The sequence below is a fragment of the Peromyscus eremicus genome, chromosome 2 (assembly GCF_949786415.1).
Source record: "Peromyscus eremicus chromosome 2, PerEre_H2_v1, whole genome shotgun sequence".
NCBI lineage: Eukaryota > Metazoa > Chordata > Mammalia > Rodentia > Cricetidae > Peromyscus > Peromyscus eremicus.
The window spans coordinates 11,575,288-11,596,142 of record NC_081417.1 but is presented as its reverse complement, the minus strand read 5'-3'; the positions used below and the strand labels follow the sequence as shown (position 1 = coordinate 11,596,142).

The window sequence follows — 20,855 nt, the reverse complement described above, 5'->3', positions numbered from 1 at the left end:
TTTAAAATAAATATTTTTAAAATGGTCTCAGGAAGGACTTATTTTCATATCTATTCCTGGACTGAAAAAAAAACTTAAAATATAGGTATTATTACCAAGGTCCTATCTGAATACCAAGCATAGGAATTTTAGTGAAATCCGGGCAGTTTAAGTTGACCTCAGTTGTAAACTGTTTCTCACTGACTTTGCAAATGCAGTCTTTGGAGCCCAGGGGAGCTTTTTGGGTCAACGACAACAGCAGCATCCAAGTGCCTCTGTGTGTGAAGCTTATGACATCATTCAGCAGTTTCCTCTTTTTCCAGTTCTGTCAGGAGGACCGCTGCCTCAGGGACACGAGTTCGAACTCTATGAAGTTAGATTTCACTGGGGAAGAGAAAACCAGCGTGGCTCTGAGCACACGGTTAATTTCAAAGCTTTTCCCATGGAGGTAAGAGTATTAATCTTGTAAGAATCTCATTACTTAGTAAAGAATTCAGCAAGTTACTGAAAATGCTTGTTTTAAAAGTAGATGTGTAACTCTTGAATTTTATGTTTGTGCTAAGACGAAAGAGTGCCCAGTAAATGTCAGCTTGGGGCAGCTAATGAGGCCACCTGCCTACTTTTTGGGCCCAGAGTGCACAGGGGGTAGGCCACAAAGCAATCAGCATTCATGCCTCCTCAGGTCATAGAGAACACACACACACACGTGCACACACATATCTGAAGTGTTCCCTACAGCAATTCTTTCTTTATGAATTCATATACATTCTTCAATACCCACTTGAAGAATTATGTCTCCCATTGTATTTTTCTGGTTTCCGTGCCTAGGTGGAATTCATTGTCCCCTGTCTAATCTCCCAGTGGACTTGATAGTTCCCTGTCTTGCGCTCATCCCATGGACTGATGCACGCTGAATCCACTGACTTCTTTAGCTGTGGTATTTTGAGGACAAGTTCTCCTATTCATTTCAATGCTGATTCTTGTCACGTACCTACAGGCTCATCATAAAGGTTCATGAGTTGATGAGATGTCCTTGTTGGTGCAGGACTTGTTTCTATTTCTTTCCATAAGAAATCTCGCTTCTCCCCAAGAAGCAGATGTTCACTGGGATCTAAGAGCCTTCCTCCACTCCCTCCCTCCCTCTCTCCCTCCCCTCCTTCCCTCGCCTGTTGTTTTAGTTAATTTCTAAGGCCTTACACCTTAACTATATCAGACCTCAACTTCACCTCCATATAGAATCATGTAGACAACCATCTAGTGGACTTTCTGACTTGGATACCTGGCAGATATTGCAGCGTAACGATCATCTAACACCTTTTGAAGAAGAACTATTTTGTGATTTGCTGCAATACTACGTTTCTTTCTCTGTCATCCACACTGTGGATGTGCATCTTATTAGGTATGAACTCACTCTTGGCCACACGCCATCTGCAGATCTGCCTCCATGATTTGAAATCACTACTGTATAACTATATACGCCATATGTGGACTGGACAGGATGACACTTGAATGTTTTTCAGCATTGTCTCAATAATTACTTAAAAATCCCCTCAGAAGCTCAAGATATCCATTTCATTCAAAACAAACTCAGGCTTTAAAAGTGCAATATGAAGCTCTTCAAGGGTGGAGGGAAAACCTGAATGGCAGTGTGTTGAAGAGGGTCTGATCCGAGCCTCAGGAGTTCAGGAAGAGAAGATGGCCTCAGGTTTCTGTGGAGGAAGGTTATTCCGAATACCTCCTTGCTCTTTGCTTTTTTTTTCCCTCCAAGGCATGGAGACATCCTCTCATTTCTACTGCTTTAAAAAACATTTCATATTACCTCAGGCTCCCATCCTGTCCCGAGCATACCTGAGAAAGAAGAGTGTGCTTCATACAACACCAAAGAGGAAGGAAGATATCATGCCTAGCAGAGGGAGACAAGGGAGGTCAGAGGGCAGGACAGAGCAAGCTCTGCCCTCCTGTTCGGGTCTGAAAGTCCATGTCATCACTTTGTTTAGTCAGTCTCCAAAGGTAGAGGTGCTGGGTGAGACACATGAATGGAGCAGCTCAAACTGCAGAAGGATTCTGTGGCTCTGCTTGGTACACAGTTCACAGCCTTGAGGGAGGTTTCATTATATTTTGGGATCAGCAGTCTTTCCCCTTTCTGGGCAGTCAGATAGAATTTCCTGACCTAGTGTTGATGTAGGTTTAGCCACTTGGTGGTGTTTTAACTGCTATATCCCATTAAGCACAGGAAATGGTTTATTTTGAGTGAAGATTAAATTCTGGCAGTGAGGCTTTGCTTCTGTAGAGATATTTATATTTGGGATAATGGAATTACTGACTTGATTTTTTCCAACGTTGTTAAGGAGTGATATTTGTATTCTTTGTTATCCTAGATTATCCTTGATGCAATTCCAGGGAAAATACTTCCATCAGTCATCTGTCATTTGCTTGGACTGTGTTCTATTGGTGTGTATGTGCTGTGGCTACACAGGATTTAGAGGAAGAGTGCTTCGCCACAGCTCTTAAAAATAAAGGATATAGGGCCTAGAGAGATGACTCTGTGCTTAAAAGCATCCATTAATCTCAGAGAGAACCCAAGTTCGGTTCCCGAGCACCCATGTCAGATGGCTTTCAACTACCTGTAACTCTAGCTCTTCCCTCTTCTGACCTCCTTTATGCGCGCGCGCACATACACACACACACACACACACACAATTAAGGAAAAAATAACAATCTTAAAATAAAATAAAGGCTATGGATAAGGAGCTGGCTTTTAAGGAGATGGCTCTCCTGGTGTGGTGGCAGAGAGGACAGAGTATGCCAAGTGGGAGAACATTCCAGAGTCTGGAATGAGATGGCAAATGAGTGATTGCTTAGATAACTCTATACCGATCTCCAGTCCTGAACAGACATTAAGAACACCTCAAATATGAAAATATAGCCAGGACGGAGGAAGGTGTGGGGACCAGGTATCCTTTTAAACACAGGATAGTCTTCACTTTCTTCCCCCTGAGGATACTATGATCTTTCCTTTTCTTCTCCCTCTTCCCTTTCCTCTCCTCTTTGATCTTGCCTCTTCTTCCTCTGTCTTCTGCTCCTTTCTCTTTCTTCTTCTCTCCTTCCCTTTTCTCTCTTTCTCTTTCCCTTTCGTTTTTAATTTTTTTTTTGTGGTTCCAGGTATGGAACCAGGGTCTGCATCCTAGACTAGTGCTATACCACTGAGCTACATCCCAGCTCTTGTGTATATGTTAAGACTCACGTCAGAATCACATATTCATGAGTTTTTTTTTCCAAATTGGAATACAGTTTAAATCATCTTTAAAATTACTTTCCTGAATATTCAGTCTAGTAACATAACAGTAGCACACCTGACTACATGCACCTTTTTTTTTTGGTGTGTGATTACTTCCTGAAGGACAAGGATTCTATTAGGAAAGTCCTCACCCATGCCTATTCCTTAAAATGTTTTTTTTTTTCTTGAACGTTTCCTCTAATAGTTTCAGACTTTTAAATCTTATATGTTTTTGATCAATTTGGGTTTGGTTTGTGTACATGGTGAGAAATAAGAATTCAGTTTCACCCTTTTCCTGTGGAACCAGCACCTTTTATTGAAGAGGTTGTCATTTCTCCAGTGTGTATTATGGTATCTTTGTCAAAAACCATGCAGCTGTAATTGTATTGGTTTATTTCTCAGTTCACTCTTCTAGTTCATCTACTTATCAGCTTTTGTGCCAATATGAGTTTTGATAATAACACAAGTCTTTAGTATAACTTAAAATCAGATATGGGGAGCACTTCTAGGATTGTTCTTTTTGCCCAGGACTGCCTTGGCTGTCTAGAATCTTTTGTGCTGCCGACTGTGATGTATAGCTTAGCAATTTGATGGGCATTGCATTGAGTCTGTGAATCTGTAGGACACTTTTGGTAGCATAGACATTTTTACTATACTAATTTTTCCAGTCCATGAGCACGAGAGATCTTTCTGGCTTCTGGTGTGTTCCTCAGTTTCCCTCTTCATTGTTCTAACATTTTTAATAAAGATGTCTTTCACTTCCTTGGTTAGTTAGGGTTATTCCATTTTTTCCCCCTCCCTAATTGTGTTTGGGATTGTTGCCCTGATTTGGTTTCTCAGCCTGTTAGTTACTGGTATGTAGAAAGGCTACTAGTTTTTATGTTGGTTTTGTTTCTTGAAACTTTGCTGAAGGCATTCATCAACTCTACGAATTTGCTGGTGGCTCTTTAAGGTCTCATGTATAGAACCATACATATTTCTCTTTTATTTCCTCCTATTTCCTTGATCTAGCTAAGACTTGAAACACAGCCCTAGCTAGTGTGGATGCTTTGGCCTTCTGTTGACTTAATGGACATGCTTTGCGTTCTTTTTCACTGGTCTGCTTTGGCTGTAGTTAGTCATGAGTGGCTTTATTATACTGATGATGGATGTTCCTTCTATTTCTCGTTTCTTCAGGGATTTTACAATGAAAGGGTAACGAATTTTGTTTGAGCCCTTTTCTGTTTCTATTAGGTTACCATGTGAGTTCCATTTTTTAATTCAACCATGTGATGTATTGCATTTATTGATTTGTATATGCTGAGCCATCCCTGCATTTCTGGAATGAAACCAACTTGATCATGGTCATTGAGTGATCTTCTTTCTGGGTTCTTAAGTTTACTTTGCAAATATTTTGTTGAGGATTTTTTCAGAGAGATTGACTTATAATTTTCCTTTTTTGTTGCATCTTCATTCAGTTTTGATGTCAGGGTAATACTGGCTCATAAAAAGAGTTTGGCTTCATTCCTAAATTTCTCTTTTATGCATTAGTTTGAGAATCACTGAAGTTAGTTCTCCTTTAAATATGTTAGAATTCAGCAGTGAGTCTATCTGGACATTTTATAGTTGAGGTTATTGTTATTATTAGTGATCCAATCTGATTATTTATTACAGATCTGTATATAAATTGTTTGATGCACTTTGGTTTAATTTTGCTAGATCATATGTGTGTAAATTTTATTCATTACCTTTAGCTTTCCCAATTTAGTGAAATGTCCATTTAAAATACGATGTGATGATTTTCTGCATTGTATTGGTGACTGTCATATGACTCCCTTTTCATCTCTAATTTTGTAAATTGGATTTTCCTCTTTCTTTTAGCTAATTTGGCTAAGGCTTTCTCACTATTGTTTCTCTTTTCAAAGCTCTTGGTCCTTTTTTATTTTTTATTTTCCATGCTATATCATTAGTTTCTGCCCTGATCTTAGTTATTTCTGTCTACTGATTCTGTGTTTGGCTTGTTTTTGTTTCTTCAGGGCTTTAAGGCACAGCACATCATTATTTGAGATTACTTTGAACTTTTAATGGAGTCACTTGTGGCTATTAACTTCCCTTTTACGATTGTTTTAATTGTATCCCACAGGGTGCTGTGTTGAATTTTCTTTTAATTCTAGGAATTTTGAAATTTACATCTTGATTTCTTCAATGACCCTTTCAGCCTGAATACTTTTTTTTTTATGTTACTAGGAGTCAGCCCCACCACTGCTTCAAAAGTTAGCATGATTCCTGACTCTTTTGTTCTTTTTCTGTCTTTTTGAGAAAGGGTTTCTTTGTGTAGTCCTGGTTGTCCTGGAAATCACTCTAAAAAAGGCTGGCTTTGAACTCAGAGAGACCTGCTTGCCTCTGCCACTCAAATGCTAGGATTAAAGGTGTGGGCCACCACTTCTCAGCAATTCTTGACTTTTAACTATAGCTTCTTTACTAAGCAAAGTTGAGAAAGCATGTCATTTGTGTACAGCTTTGTCATTTTGCTAACAGCAGTAGACTAGGGCATCCATATGCACTGGACTTATTTATTCCATATATATTTAATATTGCTCTACATCCATAACTTCCATATATTTAGGTTCATAGTTTTATGTTTCAGGTGTCAATGAAAGAAAGAACTCTCACAAAGGAATAAAGGACATAGTTTATTGTGGAGCCAGATATGAGTGACCATAGCTCAGGAACACAGACTTAGGTTACCTCACATACCATGTTCCAATGAAGTATCAGTTCATGACATTTCTGTAGTGAAAGAACGAAGAAAGCCACAAATCTAAACGAAGACTTGTCAAATACACTGGTTTGTATAGCTTGTAGGTGGGTTATAGTAAAACTGGGTTGGGGCAGTACTGTTAGAGGCCTTTGATGCTTGTTGTCTGACAACATTCTTAGCCTTTTGATTGGTGGAAAGCTAGATTTCTGTTATGTTAATGTATTCCAAAAGTTTTGTATCTATTTGTCAGGATGTTGGGTCTGGCTAGTCACGGGATGTTAGGTGGGTCACAGAATGGCTCTTTAGACTCTGGAACTGCAACATTCCAACCTGTCACTGCAGTTCTGACCAGTCACTCTTTGCAGACACAGCTGCTTTCCAGGGACTCTCATCCACACAGGCTTTGTGTTCTGGTTCTGTCATCCATGGTCCATCCTATCCCTGCTGCTCTGAGTAGCCTGACAGCGCTCTGTCTGATTCTTGGTAAATCATGACCAGTGTTTGCACAGGAAAAGCTACCCTCATAACTGTAGGGGAGATTGCTTAGATTTTATGCTTAGCCAATTAAGAATAAAAATCAATCAGGAGCCCAGCATGTGGCCAAGTTTTAGTTTTTCTCAGTAAGAATGTCACTTACCTTCTGCCCCTCATTTGAGATAGGACCTTTAATTGATGACTGTAGGGAATATATGGTTTCAGAATAAATCGCAGAGCTGAACAAATTGGACAAGTTAAATATTTAGTTCTCTGAATTCATCCAGATTTATTGCTACTAGACCATAGCCTTCTGTCCTTCCAGCATACCCTACAGAACTGTCCTTACATAGGGAGTTTTCCCTTGGTTCCTGAGTCTTGATTTCCAAAGCTGTCATGTTACATAACATTGAATAATTTCAAAAATCCATTCCTCTTGATAATCTGTGGAGTTATTTTTGTCTCTACTATCTTTTATTAAAAATAGTTATTTTTAATTACTTTTTGGCATGGGATAGAACATGTTTAATAATATAATGTCACTATTAAAAATTAATGTCAGCATTAAAGTTAGCATTAGTATGGCAAAAACATAAATGAAAATATAAAAACTTAATAGGGAAATATGAGTGTACAGTTTTATAATTGTGAACCCAGAAGATACTAAGTACAAGACAAAGATATGTCAAACATAAGAAAAAGATTTAACCATGTGGTAGTCAGTAAACTTTATCAAGAGATTTCATGATCAAAGCAAAAGATAAACACAACCTGAAGGAAAACAAGACAGCATGATGGCTAATTTTCTTCCTTTATAATGACACATGTAAGTTGGTGAGGCTCTTGTAACCCATAGTGGCAGGCAATAAAAGTCATTTAAAAAGAGTCAGCACAGCATTCAGTTAGCTGTTGCTATCTAAAATGTTCTTATTTTAGATACGGGTGACAAAGAAAATGCTCATGTCAAGCAGATGAGGCATCTTGAGCATTATTGTTGAAAGATATAAGATGGTAGACCTTTTAGGAGAGAGCTGTGGTAATGGTTGTAAAATTTTTTTGCAATATTTTACTTACTCTTTGAAAGTTTTATACAGTATATTTTGATCATACTCATTCCTCCCCTAACTCCTCCCAAATCCTGTTTTTTTTTTTTAAATTTCTAAAATATCTTTTATTAGATCAGTCCTGTGACTGGCTTTTAGAATTATCTGGATGGTCAATTCCTTTTTATTATTAATTAAGTTTGCTCTTTGATTATTTCACACATATATATGATGCATTCTAATTATCTTCCCCTCATTCCTTCCTACCCCTATCACCCCACTTATTCCCTATAGATCTCTTTACCATATGTATGTCTTCTTGTTTTGTTTTATTACCCATTGAGATTAACCAGGGCCATCTGTATCACTCTGGGTTTAGAACTGTTCATTGGCTGCTGGGCTCACTAGTGGATATGCAGCTGAAGACAATGCCTCCCGCTTCCCAGAATGTCAGTAGCCAATAGCTTTGCAGTAATGGGTAAGGCCCATAAGGTCCTCTCTCATCCAAGGCTGACCATGGCAAGGCTAATCTTGGGCAGAACCTGTGTGGACAACCTCAGATGGTGTGGTGAGTTCATATTAGAGTTGGCTAGATGACATTTCATAACCCTTCTCCCTATCTTTATTCTGCTCCTACATCCTTTCTGCCTCCTCTTTGATGTTCCCTGAGCATTAGAGGGGGTACTTTAAGTGTCTTATTTAGGGCCAAACCCCACCTGTCACTTAGTTTCAACATCTAGGTCAGCCATGAGTCTCTGCATTCACCACCATTCTTTTCAAAGAGAGGCTTCTCTCATTAGGACTGAAAGAAGCATTTGTCTGTGTTTAACCATAGATATTTAGGAGACAATGTGTGCATTTGACCATGCACCAGTAGTAAGTTCTTCCCTAGGTCTATACCTCCTTAGGCATAGGGTTTTGACCAGGTTTGTGGTACTAGGCATGCACGGATTCTGTCCTGTGCGGCACGTGTCAAATCCAGTCCGTATACTTGGTTACCTCCAGAACAGCTGTGCCTCTGTCACATAGGATGGTTACTTCCTGTCTGGCAGGTTAGTGTTATAAATTGTAGGGTTCACAGTTGTGTGTAACCGCTGATGCCTTTTCCCTCCCTCAAGTGCCTGTGTAACACCCGGAACTTTGAAAGCTCACTAACTCAGTTCCAGCCCGATTTCTCCACATCCTACAACCTTTCTTCCCCCTGTACTCATTTATTTTTTTCTTTTGAGACAAGGTATATAGCCCAGTCTGACCTTGAACTCAAACTCATCCTGCCTTAGCTGCCTGAGCTCTGAGCTTATAGGTGTGCACCACTGTAGATGGAATTCTAAACAGTCTTATTCAATAAGAAACACAGAGCCAAATAAGGAGTTAAAAGCCCAGAGATCAGAGCAGTATCCAAGAACGAAGACCACCTTATCTTACCACTCACTGCTGTCCTTCCCCTGAGAGAGAGACCTTCTTCCTGTGTCCTGTCTTTTTATTGCCTTTCTGTTCTGCCTTCTCATTGGCTCTAAACTCAACCACATGACTTCCTCATCACTGCCTGTCTGTACAGACCTCCAGGTCTCTATGGTTGATACTGGGATTAAAAGTTCAGGTCACCTTGCTTTGGATGTGTCCTTGACCAGAGACTCTGCCTGCCATGTGATTGGATTAAGGGTGTGTGCTACCACCGCCTGACTCCTGCTTATGGCCTGCTATGACTTCTGATCTTTAGGCAACTTTATTAACATACAAATAAAATCACATTTCAGCACAAATAAAATATCACCATACACCACCATGGTGGGATTAGGTTAAGCACTTAAAAAGCTCACTACACTCTTTGTTTCTCTCATTGCACTCCAGATGCAGGAGTGTTGTTGGGGATGGGCACTGATTCTGCACAGACTAGCACTCTGGGCCGGAAAGTCTCTGGTTTAAGAATACCTTTGGTGGCAGGCCAGTGGTGTTGTAGTACAGGCCCTTATCTTTATTTAGGCTGATTTAAGGAGTTGCTTTTGTCTTGTGTACTCTGAGAGGGCTAAGTGTTGAATGAGCTGCATACCAACTGTTTATAGGACATTGAGTGCGGTAAGAAAGGAGATTCTCATGCAGAGCATGGACCTTTACTTTTCAAGAGTCCGGGCCCTCCTGCCCTCTCCGCTCTCAGACATGTGCCAACTCCATGGATGTCCCTTATTCCACCCCTTTTCCCCAGGGAAGTGGGTGTCTACTGTGAAATATAGCCTTGGTACAAATGACCTGGTTTTTATAGTCACTGCTTCCAGGTAATTTTTGTATTTCACTGAAAAAAGATACGCTTCTTTTTCACCATCGTTTTTTTTAAATTGCTCTGAAGAGATCCCAGGAAGAGCTTGCCTGGTCAACAGATAAATTATGGATGAGTTGTTTTACTTCCAGAAGCTGCTTACACAGAGCTTCAGGTGTGCAAATGTTGCCTAGGAGGGTTGACCACTGACTTTTGAGGAAATGTAATATGAAGACTTTATGGCAGAATGTGGTGGGAATTATATACAGAGACTCAATAGTTAAAGCATTGCAGATATAAAAGGTACTTTTGAGTTCAGCTGTCCAAATATCTCTGTAACACACAACAAAGCTCTGAGGGTTTGAAAGGATCTAGTATTACCAAATGTTTGTTGGAAACCTAATATATAGTGTTGATGAAACATGGAGTCTGGTTAAATAGTCCATTTAATGGATAGTTGTTCTCCCAAGGGCTCTTCTGCTAGTGTATCACATGGACACACAATACATGAGTTATTTATGATACCTGCCTGTATGCTTTTTTTTAAACTCTTTTTGGGGCCTGCCACTCAGCTCCCAAATAAATACATAGAGACTTACTCTTACTTATGAATGCTTGGCCTTAGCTTGGCTTGTTTCTAGCCAGCTTTTCTAACTTACATTATCCCATTTCTCTTTAACTACATTTTCCCTTCTGGGCTTTTAACTTTCTTTATTCTATATATCTTTCTTTCCCTCTTACTCTGTGGCTGGCTGGGTGGCTGGCCCCAGCATCCTCCTCTCCTCCTTTTCTCACTCCTCACCCTTCTCTAGATTTCTCTTCCTATTTATTCTCTCTGCCTGACAGCCCCACCTATCCCTCTCCTACCTAGCTATTGGCTGGCTACTCAGCTCTTTATTAGACCAATCAGGTGTTTTAAGCAGGCAAAGCAACACAGTTTACAGAGTTAAACAAATGCAACATAAAAGAATACAACACATCTGTGCATCATTAAACAAATATTCCACAGCATGAACAAAGGTAACACCTGCCCTGTGAAGGGTTGCTGTGTGGGCAGCCATCTCAAACGCAGAGACGGGGGGGGGGGGGGGGGGGAGGGATCCAGAGGTTGTGGCACTTAAAGCAGGCTGTAAAACCAAGATCCACAGTGGACTAGTAACGGTGAGGGCTGTGGCGTTGCCAAGGTGGAACGTTTGCTGTGCCTGGAGAATGGTGTACTTAATGGACAGCCTGGCTCTGCCTACTTTGCCTTTCCTGGATCTGAAGAGGGAGTTGGCTAGGCTCAGGATCAGAGCTCAAAGAAATACCCAAGAATCAATGTCTGCTTCAAGGAGAGTGCTTCCCCCCAAGCCAATTCTTATGAGGAAAATCAACAAGTTTGGGATTTTCCTTGCATATGTAGCTAATACTTTGAACTGAGCTTGCCTTGGGGGAGGAACAGCTGCCATTCAGAGGAATTAAGACTGCTGCTAAGAGAAGCTCTGCAGCCTGAACATTCAGCTTCTCTGATCAGCTTTACTATTTCCAATAAAGTTTTATTATTTTCTCAATAAGAAATAACATCCTGTCTCTGCATATAATAATAATTATTTGGTATTCTGGTATACCCCGGGGCTCACACATTGAGCTGCTTGGCTAAACTGACCACTGGTCTCTCTAGTGGTCACAGCTGTAGAAACTCCCTCTCATTTCAGCAACAAACAAAAATTTTATGTTTCCTGAATTCTACTGAACACTTGCCTTTTTGTTCCATGAAAACCATGGTCTCTGCTTTGGTCCAGTATTTCATTTATTTTTGTGTGTGCAGAAACTTGCCAGATTACTGAACAGAAGATAAAGTTATGATGTTGAGCAAACAGAAATGTTCTTGCCGTCGCACCGCACTGAGGCACCCGCCCTTCCTCCCAATCTGACCTTCCGCTTGGAAGTTTCCTTTGATCTTTCATCTGTAAGCAGTTCCTTCTCCATCACTGTTTTGAAGACACACAGAAAGTTGTTTTGTCAAGCTAAATTTGGAAGAAGCATTTATATTCTGGATGATTTTATGATACAAAGCAAATCAGTGCAGACTAATAATACTCATGGGATGTAATTAGTGCATGGGTAGTTATAAACTTGAGTTCTAACAGACTAATGGTCTGTAGTGAATTATGTCTCATCTCACTGTGCTTTCAGATAATAAACATTGATTTCAATATTTAGTCTGTAACTGAGCTCCTCTCTCTAAGCTTACATACATCTCTTTGTGCATTCCTTTTATCTATTTATCCACCTATCCACCCATCCATCCATCCATCCATCCATCCATCCATCCATCCATCTATTCATCCATCCATCCACCTGTAAAAATGTTTTAAAACCTACTATTTAGGCCTTTGACTACATAATGGGGAGATGGTGATGAATGCAACACGAAGCTCGTAGTTTTTCATATAATGGGGGAGCCTGAATGCAATGTGTATGATTTGTGTCCTCTCCATTTTTGTCCTAAAAGGGAGAGTATTTAGATAGAAATAAATAGAATATATATATATATATATATATATATATATATATATATATATATATATATATATACTCATCTGTTTCTGTGATTTAGAAAGGAACTCACTCCTTTTACCTGTCCATACAATATGCAAATTCTGACCATTAGAAGCTAATGAGAGTACTCTTTGAAGACATATATGAGAATGTAAACATCATCTGAGATACCAATGTTTGCTAACCACATAGGATATCAACTAGTATATGAAAGACATTGTGCCTGTCATAACCCAGGCACAAACTGCTGTGGGCTGAACTAATTTCAGTAACCTAACAAAGTTAGAACCAGTGAGATTTGGAAAGCCAAAAGAATGGAAATTCTATTTCTTATGTATGCATAATAATCATAATAAAAAGGACATCAGGAAAGAGGGCCTTGGAAATGGATACTGATTAGAACCTAGTCATTGGATTATAAGTGCCAATATATTCAACTGAAGAGGAAGGAGAAGTTACAAAGATCAATAAAGGCTTTCTACTTTTTTCTCCATGCATACACCCTGACAGAAAGCCATAAAGGGAAGAGTTATGAAAGGAGGTCCATCTGGGAACCGTGGGCCATGTGGCAGGAATGAGCAACTCTTAGTTCCTTCTAAGCTCTTCAGTCTTAGATGTGAACTGTTTCCAAGTCCCATGTTCCCATGTAATGGGCAAGAATTTAGCTCAGGGCTTGGCAGAGTCAACCCTTCTGTAAGTTCTGTGAATAGAAAGAGATGGGAGAATATTAAGGGTGATGGACCTCAGTGATTGTGATGATAAAATCTTTGTAGTTACTGCAAATAAGACATACAGAGTGTATGCATGGAGAAAAAAGTAGAAAGCCTTTATTGATCTTTGTAACTTCTTCTTCCTCTTCAGTTGAATATATTGGCACTTATAATCCAATGACTAGGTTCTAATCAGTATCCATTTCCAAGGCCCTCTTTCCTGATGTCCTTTTTATTATGATTATTATGCATACATAAGAAATAGAATTTCCATCTCCAGCTGTCACTAATCTAGAGGTAGTGGGGCCTGGGAGATTGGAGCTGAAAAATGAAGTAGACTAAAGTTTCATACAATAGCCAACTTTTTTCAGAACCTTAGACAATTTATACTCTGAGAGTTAAGAAAGGTCACATGAGTAAATTTCTCATGAGTTTGAGCTGCATGCAGTCACAAGGACAAGTTACACATGGCAAACATGTTTTTCCATAGAGGCATATAAAGGATAGTTTAAACATTTAATTGAATAACAACAGCAAGCAATAATGAGAAATCTGAAGTAAACTCATTCCTCTCCACCACACCTGGGAGAAGCATGAACACACATTCCAAGAACAATTCTGTGTTTTGAAGAAACTGAGATCACAAGACTCATGTCTTATTTTCTTGGAGTTTTCTCACAAGCGCTCAGGATTCTCCTCACACGACTCCATTCCTGGACCATGTTCTGCCAGTTAGCTATTTTACAGGGAAAATAAACATTGTGCTGGGGAGGCTAATGATCTTACAGTACTAAGCTGCTGGTGATTGAGAGGATGTTAGAAGATTTTTTAGCTTTGCAGTATTCTTTGTCTGATGAACATGCAAGTTTTGGTTTTGGTTTTGGTGCTTTAGTTTAGGTACTGGGTGTGTGGCACTGTGGCAGAAAGCCTGCCTGGTACACAGATTCCATTCTCAGAACTATGAAAAAGGAAAACAGGTCCAGTGATGTTTCTAGGATAATTGAATTTTTGCTGATTCTTGAATGTGATTAAATATTTTTTCTTTTAGTTTTGTAGGACTCTGCAGAACAATAGTTCAATACAGAATCCTACAACAACATCCAATTTCCAATATTCCTAGATGGAAAGACAGATTTTGGTGGTGGTAGTGGTGGTGCGGCATGATTTCCTAGGAGGCAATTGGCCCTGGTGATGTTATGTTATAAGTCAGAGAAAGTTACATACTGATTCTAGTTCATTGTGTTTGCTGTTCTGTTTCCACACAGTTGTTTAACTTAAATTCCTTCATTGATACACGTAAAAATACAGTTGTCCCTGACAATGTAAAACAGAGAGAAGCTATAAAGACCCAGTAGTGTAGGCGCTCTAGAGATGGCTCAGTGGGAAGAATATTTACCACGTAAGCAAGAGTACTGAATTCAGATTCTCAACACACAGTGGTAGCCTGTGCCCCTAACCTCATTGCAGGACCACAGAGATGAGTGGATTCCTGAAGCTCACTGATTCAGTAAAAAGAATTGTCTTAAAAAATATGGTGGAGAGTGATTGAGGAAGGTACCCAATGTTGACCTCCGGCCTCCATTGGCACATGCACAGGTCTCACATACACACATGTGTAAAAAGGATCATGCATACCCCCCCACACACACACACTAAAAATAAAATAACAGTGTAAGCATTGAGAATACCATCCACTCAATTTCTCCTATGATAGTAAAATATGTTGTTATTAAGTATGGTCTGGTATTTATTCAATGCTTTCTGAAAACATTTCATGAGCATAGTTAGGTGTATTTGATGGAAATGCTGTCATGTAGGGCTGTAGAGTTACTCTGTTGTTTAGAAGCCCAAAAAGATTTTTTTTTAAAAAAAAAAAAGAAGAAATTTGAGTTTCAAGTTAAATATAAACATTAACTACAAAAACAAGATATTTAAGACCATCTATTGGGAGGCTTTTCCCATTCATTAATGTCTGTTTTGGAGAGCCCACAGCAAGTAAATTCTCTGAACCCCACCTAACAAGTCTTCTAGATGAAATGGCTTGTTCAGTGGAACTGTTTTATAGGTTCCAGCATTAGTGTATTTCCCTGGAATATTCCATGAGAACTCTGCATTGGTGAGTTCGGGAGGAGACCCAGTGGAGAGATGCAGTCTCCCCAGGCTGTCCTCTGATCTGTTAAGAAATAGGGCGTTATGAGAATCCTCAGATGGACTGTAAAACATCCCCTTTGCCATGGATGGACATACACCGGAGACAGCAAGTGTGAGGAGATCAGACAAGGGAGTGGAGGGGACCAGACAGCTGTGCCTATGCAGTTAGTTATAGGCAGGGGGGAGGGCGATAGCCCAGATATGGCTAATTACTTAACTTCCTAAGAGTAGCTCAAATTTCACATAAGCTTTAAAAAAAAAAGGAGGAGGAAGGAGCTATTTGTACTGGAGGAGTAAAGAGGACTGGCTTTGTTTAGGGAAAAAATCTCTTACTATAGAAACCAGGAACAGGGAAGAAATGTTTCCTGTTAATGGCACCAGTTTCTCAGATTTCTCTACTCACCCTTTAAAGCTGCATGTCACCCACTCACCCTTTAAAGCTGCATGTCACCCACACACATGTTCACCCACTCACCCTGTAAGGCTCTGTGGCACTAGATACTAGAAAGAAGACATTGCATCTGGGAGTTAGCAAAGCAATCCCATTTCCTTTATTGCATACTGGTTCGTCTTAACCATCTGTTGCCACTCACATCCCTTTTAAAAGATTCAGGGACCCAGCGGTGATGTCGCATGCCTTTAATCTCAGCACTCTGGAGGCAGAGGCAGGCGGATCTCTGAACTCTAGGCCAGCCTGGTCTATAGAGAGAGTAGTGGGATGGCAGAGTCTAACCAGAGCAGCAAGAAAAAAGGACAGTGTTTCTAAAGGTTGAATACATTAGGAAAGAAGACAGCGGAGTAGTTGATGCATTCGTTGAACAAACGTTTGTGTCTGTGTTCAAAGCAGCACCCCATGAGAAATATGAAATGCAAGAAAACAGTATTTGTTTCCAGTGACTCTTGAGTCTGTTGGGAGCACTGAGAAAGAAATGCACTGACTGACATTAAATGACATTGTAGAACAGCCAGGACAGGCTTAGGAAATGATGACTGTGTGTTCATTGCTGTGCTTGGGGTTGACATGGATGACAGATGTCCAGGATGTAAAGAAATGCTCATTCTCCACAGGGTGGCAGACCTAGTCAGAAATGACTGCTTGTCTGATGAAGGCTTTTAGGATGTGAGTGGTAAAGAGGACTACAGATCATGGAATAATGAATTTCTTCTAGGCTCAAAGAAAACTAGAAAAGAATGGGTTTTGGAAAGGGGCTTTGATAATGGAGTCAGAGTTTTCTAGATAAGCAAGGCTGTGAAGGTTGTTTCTGGGCCAAGGAGTAACATTATTTTGGACAGAAATTCTGGGCATCTTCCAGGGTGGAAAAGGGCACTGAATATTCTGGAGGTGGGTTCAGAAGACCCTGACTCCAGCCTTAGAATTAGACTCTAGTCTCTTGAGGAGACCAGGAGGTATAGGCACGTTTAAGGAGGGAGATTGTCAGGGTGAGCCTGGGCTGGTAGAGTGGGAATGAGGAAAACAGGAATGTGAATGATGTAGAACAAGACACTGGGAAGCTTCTGGAATGTCGAGAAATGGGACATGAATAATGAAATATTATTGAAATGAATAAGGAAATAATGGACTCCTTGAAGACTGAATCTCTCTAATCCAAAATACTGGGCACCAGAAGTGCTTCTGATTTGTGGTTTTGGAATATATGCTTGTAACAGTGAGATATAATGGGGTTGGGCACAAGTCTAAATAGGAGATTCATACACATTTTATATGAACCTTATACACATAGCTTAAAGGTGAATTTTTAGTATATTTATGATATACATGAAATAAAGGTTCACAGTGTGAATTTTCTACTTGTGTTATCATATTAGCTTTGAAAAAGTTTTAGATTTTGTATCATTTTGGAGTTCAGATTTTGGAGGTAGGGATGTTTGTTGTGTAATAGAAAAGAAAGTGAGGTACTACAGTAGGGAGATGGTGTGTGAAGCTAATGAATGGGTCAGCAGGTTTTAACAATGGAGTCGTTTTTATCTTGTCACTGTCTATGGTGCTTTTAGTTCTACCCACTTTCAAACTGCACAGAGAATAATAGTAGGAGGTCTTCGCCCCTTGGTGTGTTGATAAAGATGCCCTGGGCTACCTATAAGGTGAAGACATAAACACATGTGAAGCAGTGCTAAGCTGTATATAATTGGAATCTTAAGCAGAATAGTAACCTCTCCATGTAAGTGTTGATTAATTCAAAAGCACTGTTAATTTTGTTTACTATTAATTGCATTCCTTATTTATGGTTAGTTGCATTTGATTTGTATTGTCAAGTAGGGAATTCAGCATTAGAATGTTCCCTGCCTTTTTCAGTCCAAGTGTCTTAATTTCTTGATCTTCACAGGAGAATGCGTATTTCTCCTTTGGTTTCCTAGGCAACATCTGCCACACTCTCTCTTATCTGGTGATGTTGTTTGGAAGGGATTTATCTTGGCACCTTTGTTCCCTAAAATTGCCACTGCTCACTGCTGTTGATTGCTGCTCCTGGAGTCTCTGTTTCTTTATCTCCTTCCATTACCTAGGGCATTTTCCAACATGCAAATCTATATTTTGTCATGTGCCCCATAGAAGGAGATCTCATAACTTTTATATATTTTTATATATAAAAAGGGCAAAATATAAAGATTGCAGACTAAAAACAGCCATCAAGGAAGCATTGGCTTTCTCGAGTTTCCTACATTTGCCTATATCAAAATTTTAATAGAGATGTAATTTTGACTTAGAAGTGAAAACCAGTTTTGTGTCAAGCAATATAGAATTTTACTTAAAATATTTAGAATTTGTTGTACTGGTGGTCCTGGTCCAGGGAGAGCTAAAAGCTTTTGGGCAACTAGAGTTTTGCGTTTTGATTCTGGCTGGAATCCTCCTTACAGGGCAGGGTCTGACTTCAGGAGCATGTAGGTTTTGCCTCTGATTGAAATGAGTGTTGAGTCCCCTGGGATACTGAGATTTAAGAGAATGGTAAATGATGCTGCCCTTCTCTCCAAACCTTCTGTTTTGGAGAAGTTGGAGGAAGATAGTATAAAGGCTGACCAAATACTCTGAGTCATTTTTGGCATGATGCCCAGTAAGCATGTATGTGATACTTTTCATGAGTCAAGTTTTGAGCATGAGGCCCTGGGGGAATGATGTTATTAATGATGCAGTCACAAGTAGGCCAAGAGAATCAGAAGAAAGTTTTCAAGGTCAAATAGTCAAGTTGATGTTGTGATTGGTGTTAAGTTTAAAAATATCATTAAACTCAGCTCAAGTCTAAGAATTTTCAGACTTAGATTGTCTTGACATCTCACAGAATAGCAGTTCTTGGCAGGTAGTGTGTTTTAAGTAAATAAAACAAGCAGGTGAAAGAGCAAAGAATAGATGAGAGAGTTCTAGGCATTGTGCCATGTACTGAGGCCACAAAGGTGACAGGGAGGTCATCCTCCCACTTTGGAGACTTTCTGTTTGCTATCTAGAGTGCTTTCCTCTCGGAGAGCTCCGTGACTTGCTACTTCAGACTCTGGGCCTCTATCACATGTCACGTGAACAGGGAGGCAAATCCCAGTGTTCCCTCTTCTCCAGCTGGTTTTCACTCCAGCTTTTTATAGAAATTTATTGATATACATATAATTATAACTGTACATATAAAGTATGTGCAGCTATGTAGTTACATATATTGCTCTGTCTGTATAAATGCATGAATACAGATAGTTCATAAGAGCCTGCTTTAGCAGGTGTAGAAATTAGGTGGCTGGAGATGAATGGCTGGTTAGGGACAGAGACTGGAAGCTTGACTCTCAGGTTGTCACTGAGAAATGGCTGTGGGCAGATGTTTGGTACCTGACTAATGTGGGTGTTGCTGTACAGTATTTCAGCTATGAGTTTTTGATTCACCCACTAAACATTTGTTGGGTACCTACTATATATGTTCTGGACAGTTTCCAGTACTGACAACATTTTATAGACAAAGCTATAGAAGTCACTATGCCAAAAATACTTTGCCTCTAGTGAGATTTCTTGGTGATACACTTTAGGGGATCATTGTTAAATGCCAGGTGTATTGTTCATATGACCTCTAAAGGGATGGTGACCTTGGCAATGAGCAAAGGTGGGGAGAAAAGGACCTTCAGAGATCTTGACAGCTTCAGGGTTTGCTGGAGGTCAGAGGGAGTCTGGCATGTTTTGAATTTGACAGTTGCCATTCATTCTGTAAAATGCCCAGGAAGGGGTTGGGTTTGCAGATCTGTAACTCAGAACAGAGCAGACTGTATTTATGGCAGCTGCTAATTTTCACTCATTTATCCAGTTCAATCTGGTTCTATGGAAATGATAACTCCAGGAACACATAGTGTCCTTTCTTTATCCAGTGTCATAGGTAACATTCACAATTTTAATTGTGTTGGTTGGTGTCCTATTACCATTGCTTATTGGTATCACAGGCATATAGAATATTGGTTAGCAAGCCTAACCATGCAAGTCTCTGCCAGAAGGAAATTAGAGTCTTGGTCCTAGGTAGTGGCTGTTTCCTGTGCCTAGCTGCCATAGTATGGGTGGAGCTACAATAGTATTATATGTTATTCTTACTCACATCCCAGTCAATTCATTCTTGAAATTTATTAAGCACCTCTTAATAATAAATTGCTGCTGATATAATCTTTAGCTAGATATTTAGGAAATATTGATGTGAGTGTAAAAGATTTGATATTTAGGTGTATGACCTTAAACTGACCTTTGATGATAGTTTTTTTTTCTTTTGTTTGTTGGGTGTATGTGTATGCATGTGGGATATGTGTGTAATGTATGCACATATGTGTAGACAGAATTTTCTCCAGTCCCGCCTGGCCCTACAGTCTGGACAAATCTCTCCCACCCACAGTACCACAGCCACTTATAAAAATAATCATTCAGAGGCTTATATTAATTACAAACAGTATGGCCTATGGCTTCAGCTTCTTGCTAGCTGAATTAACCTTAACCATCTTAAATTAACCCATTCCTACTAATCTATATGTTGCCATGTGGCCATGGCGTTACTGGTCTGCTGGCATCTTGTTGCTTCGTGGGTGGTGGGCTGGCATCTCCTCACTCTGCCATTCTTCTCTCACTCTCTTGGATTTTCCTGCCTGGCTACATCCTGCCCTGCCATAGGTTAATGCAGGTTTATTATTTATTAGCCAATGGGAGCAACATATATTCACAGCATATAGAAAGGCATCCCATAGCACTTCCCCTTTTCTGTCTAATCAAAAAGGAATGTTTTAATTTTAACATAGTAAAATTACATATAATAAAACAGTTATCAAGCAAGAATTACAGTTATAACATCTAGTCTATTTGTATGTGGCAAAATTAAATAAAATATTCTATCATCTATCCTATTTTTGTGAGTCTAAAGTTTCCTATCTAATTTACCTTTTATCACAACCAAGGAAAACTATAATTATCACTATCTAGTCTTAACTCCATCAAAGACCCCAAAAGGATATAATATTACCTAAGTAAATAGGAAGTGCATTGTAAGCAACTTCCCAAATTCTAGAAATGACAAGAGATAGCTGGCTGCCTGGACAGTCACCCAAAGTTTCTCTGCAACATTGGGACATCCATCTTCAGCCTATAGGTCTAGAGTCTCTGGCAGACTTTTTGGTGAATCAAGAAATTTGAAGGGTTTTCTCCCCTATTGGCAGAGTTCATCAGTCGCTTCTC

The 20,855-nt window shown here is 39.7% G+C and overlaps 1 protein-coding gene across 1 annotated transcript in view; it reads left to right on the top strand.

Moving 5' to 3' along the window:
- Positions 1–20,855, top strand: part of Ca8 (carbonic anhydrase 8) — an 82,114-nt gene that overhangs the window by 16,536 nt on the left and 44,723 nt on the right. Inside the window, exon 3 of the mRNA XM_059255648.1 lies at positions 303–427. Coding sequence (XP_059111631.1) covers positions 303–427 — 125 coding nt within the window. The remainder of the gene's footprint in view (positions 1–302; positions 428–20,855) is intronic.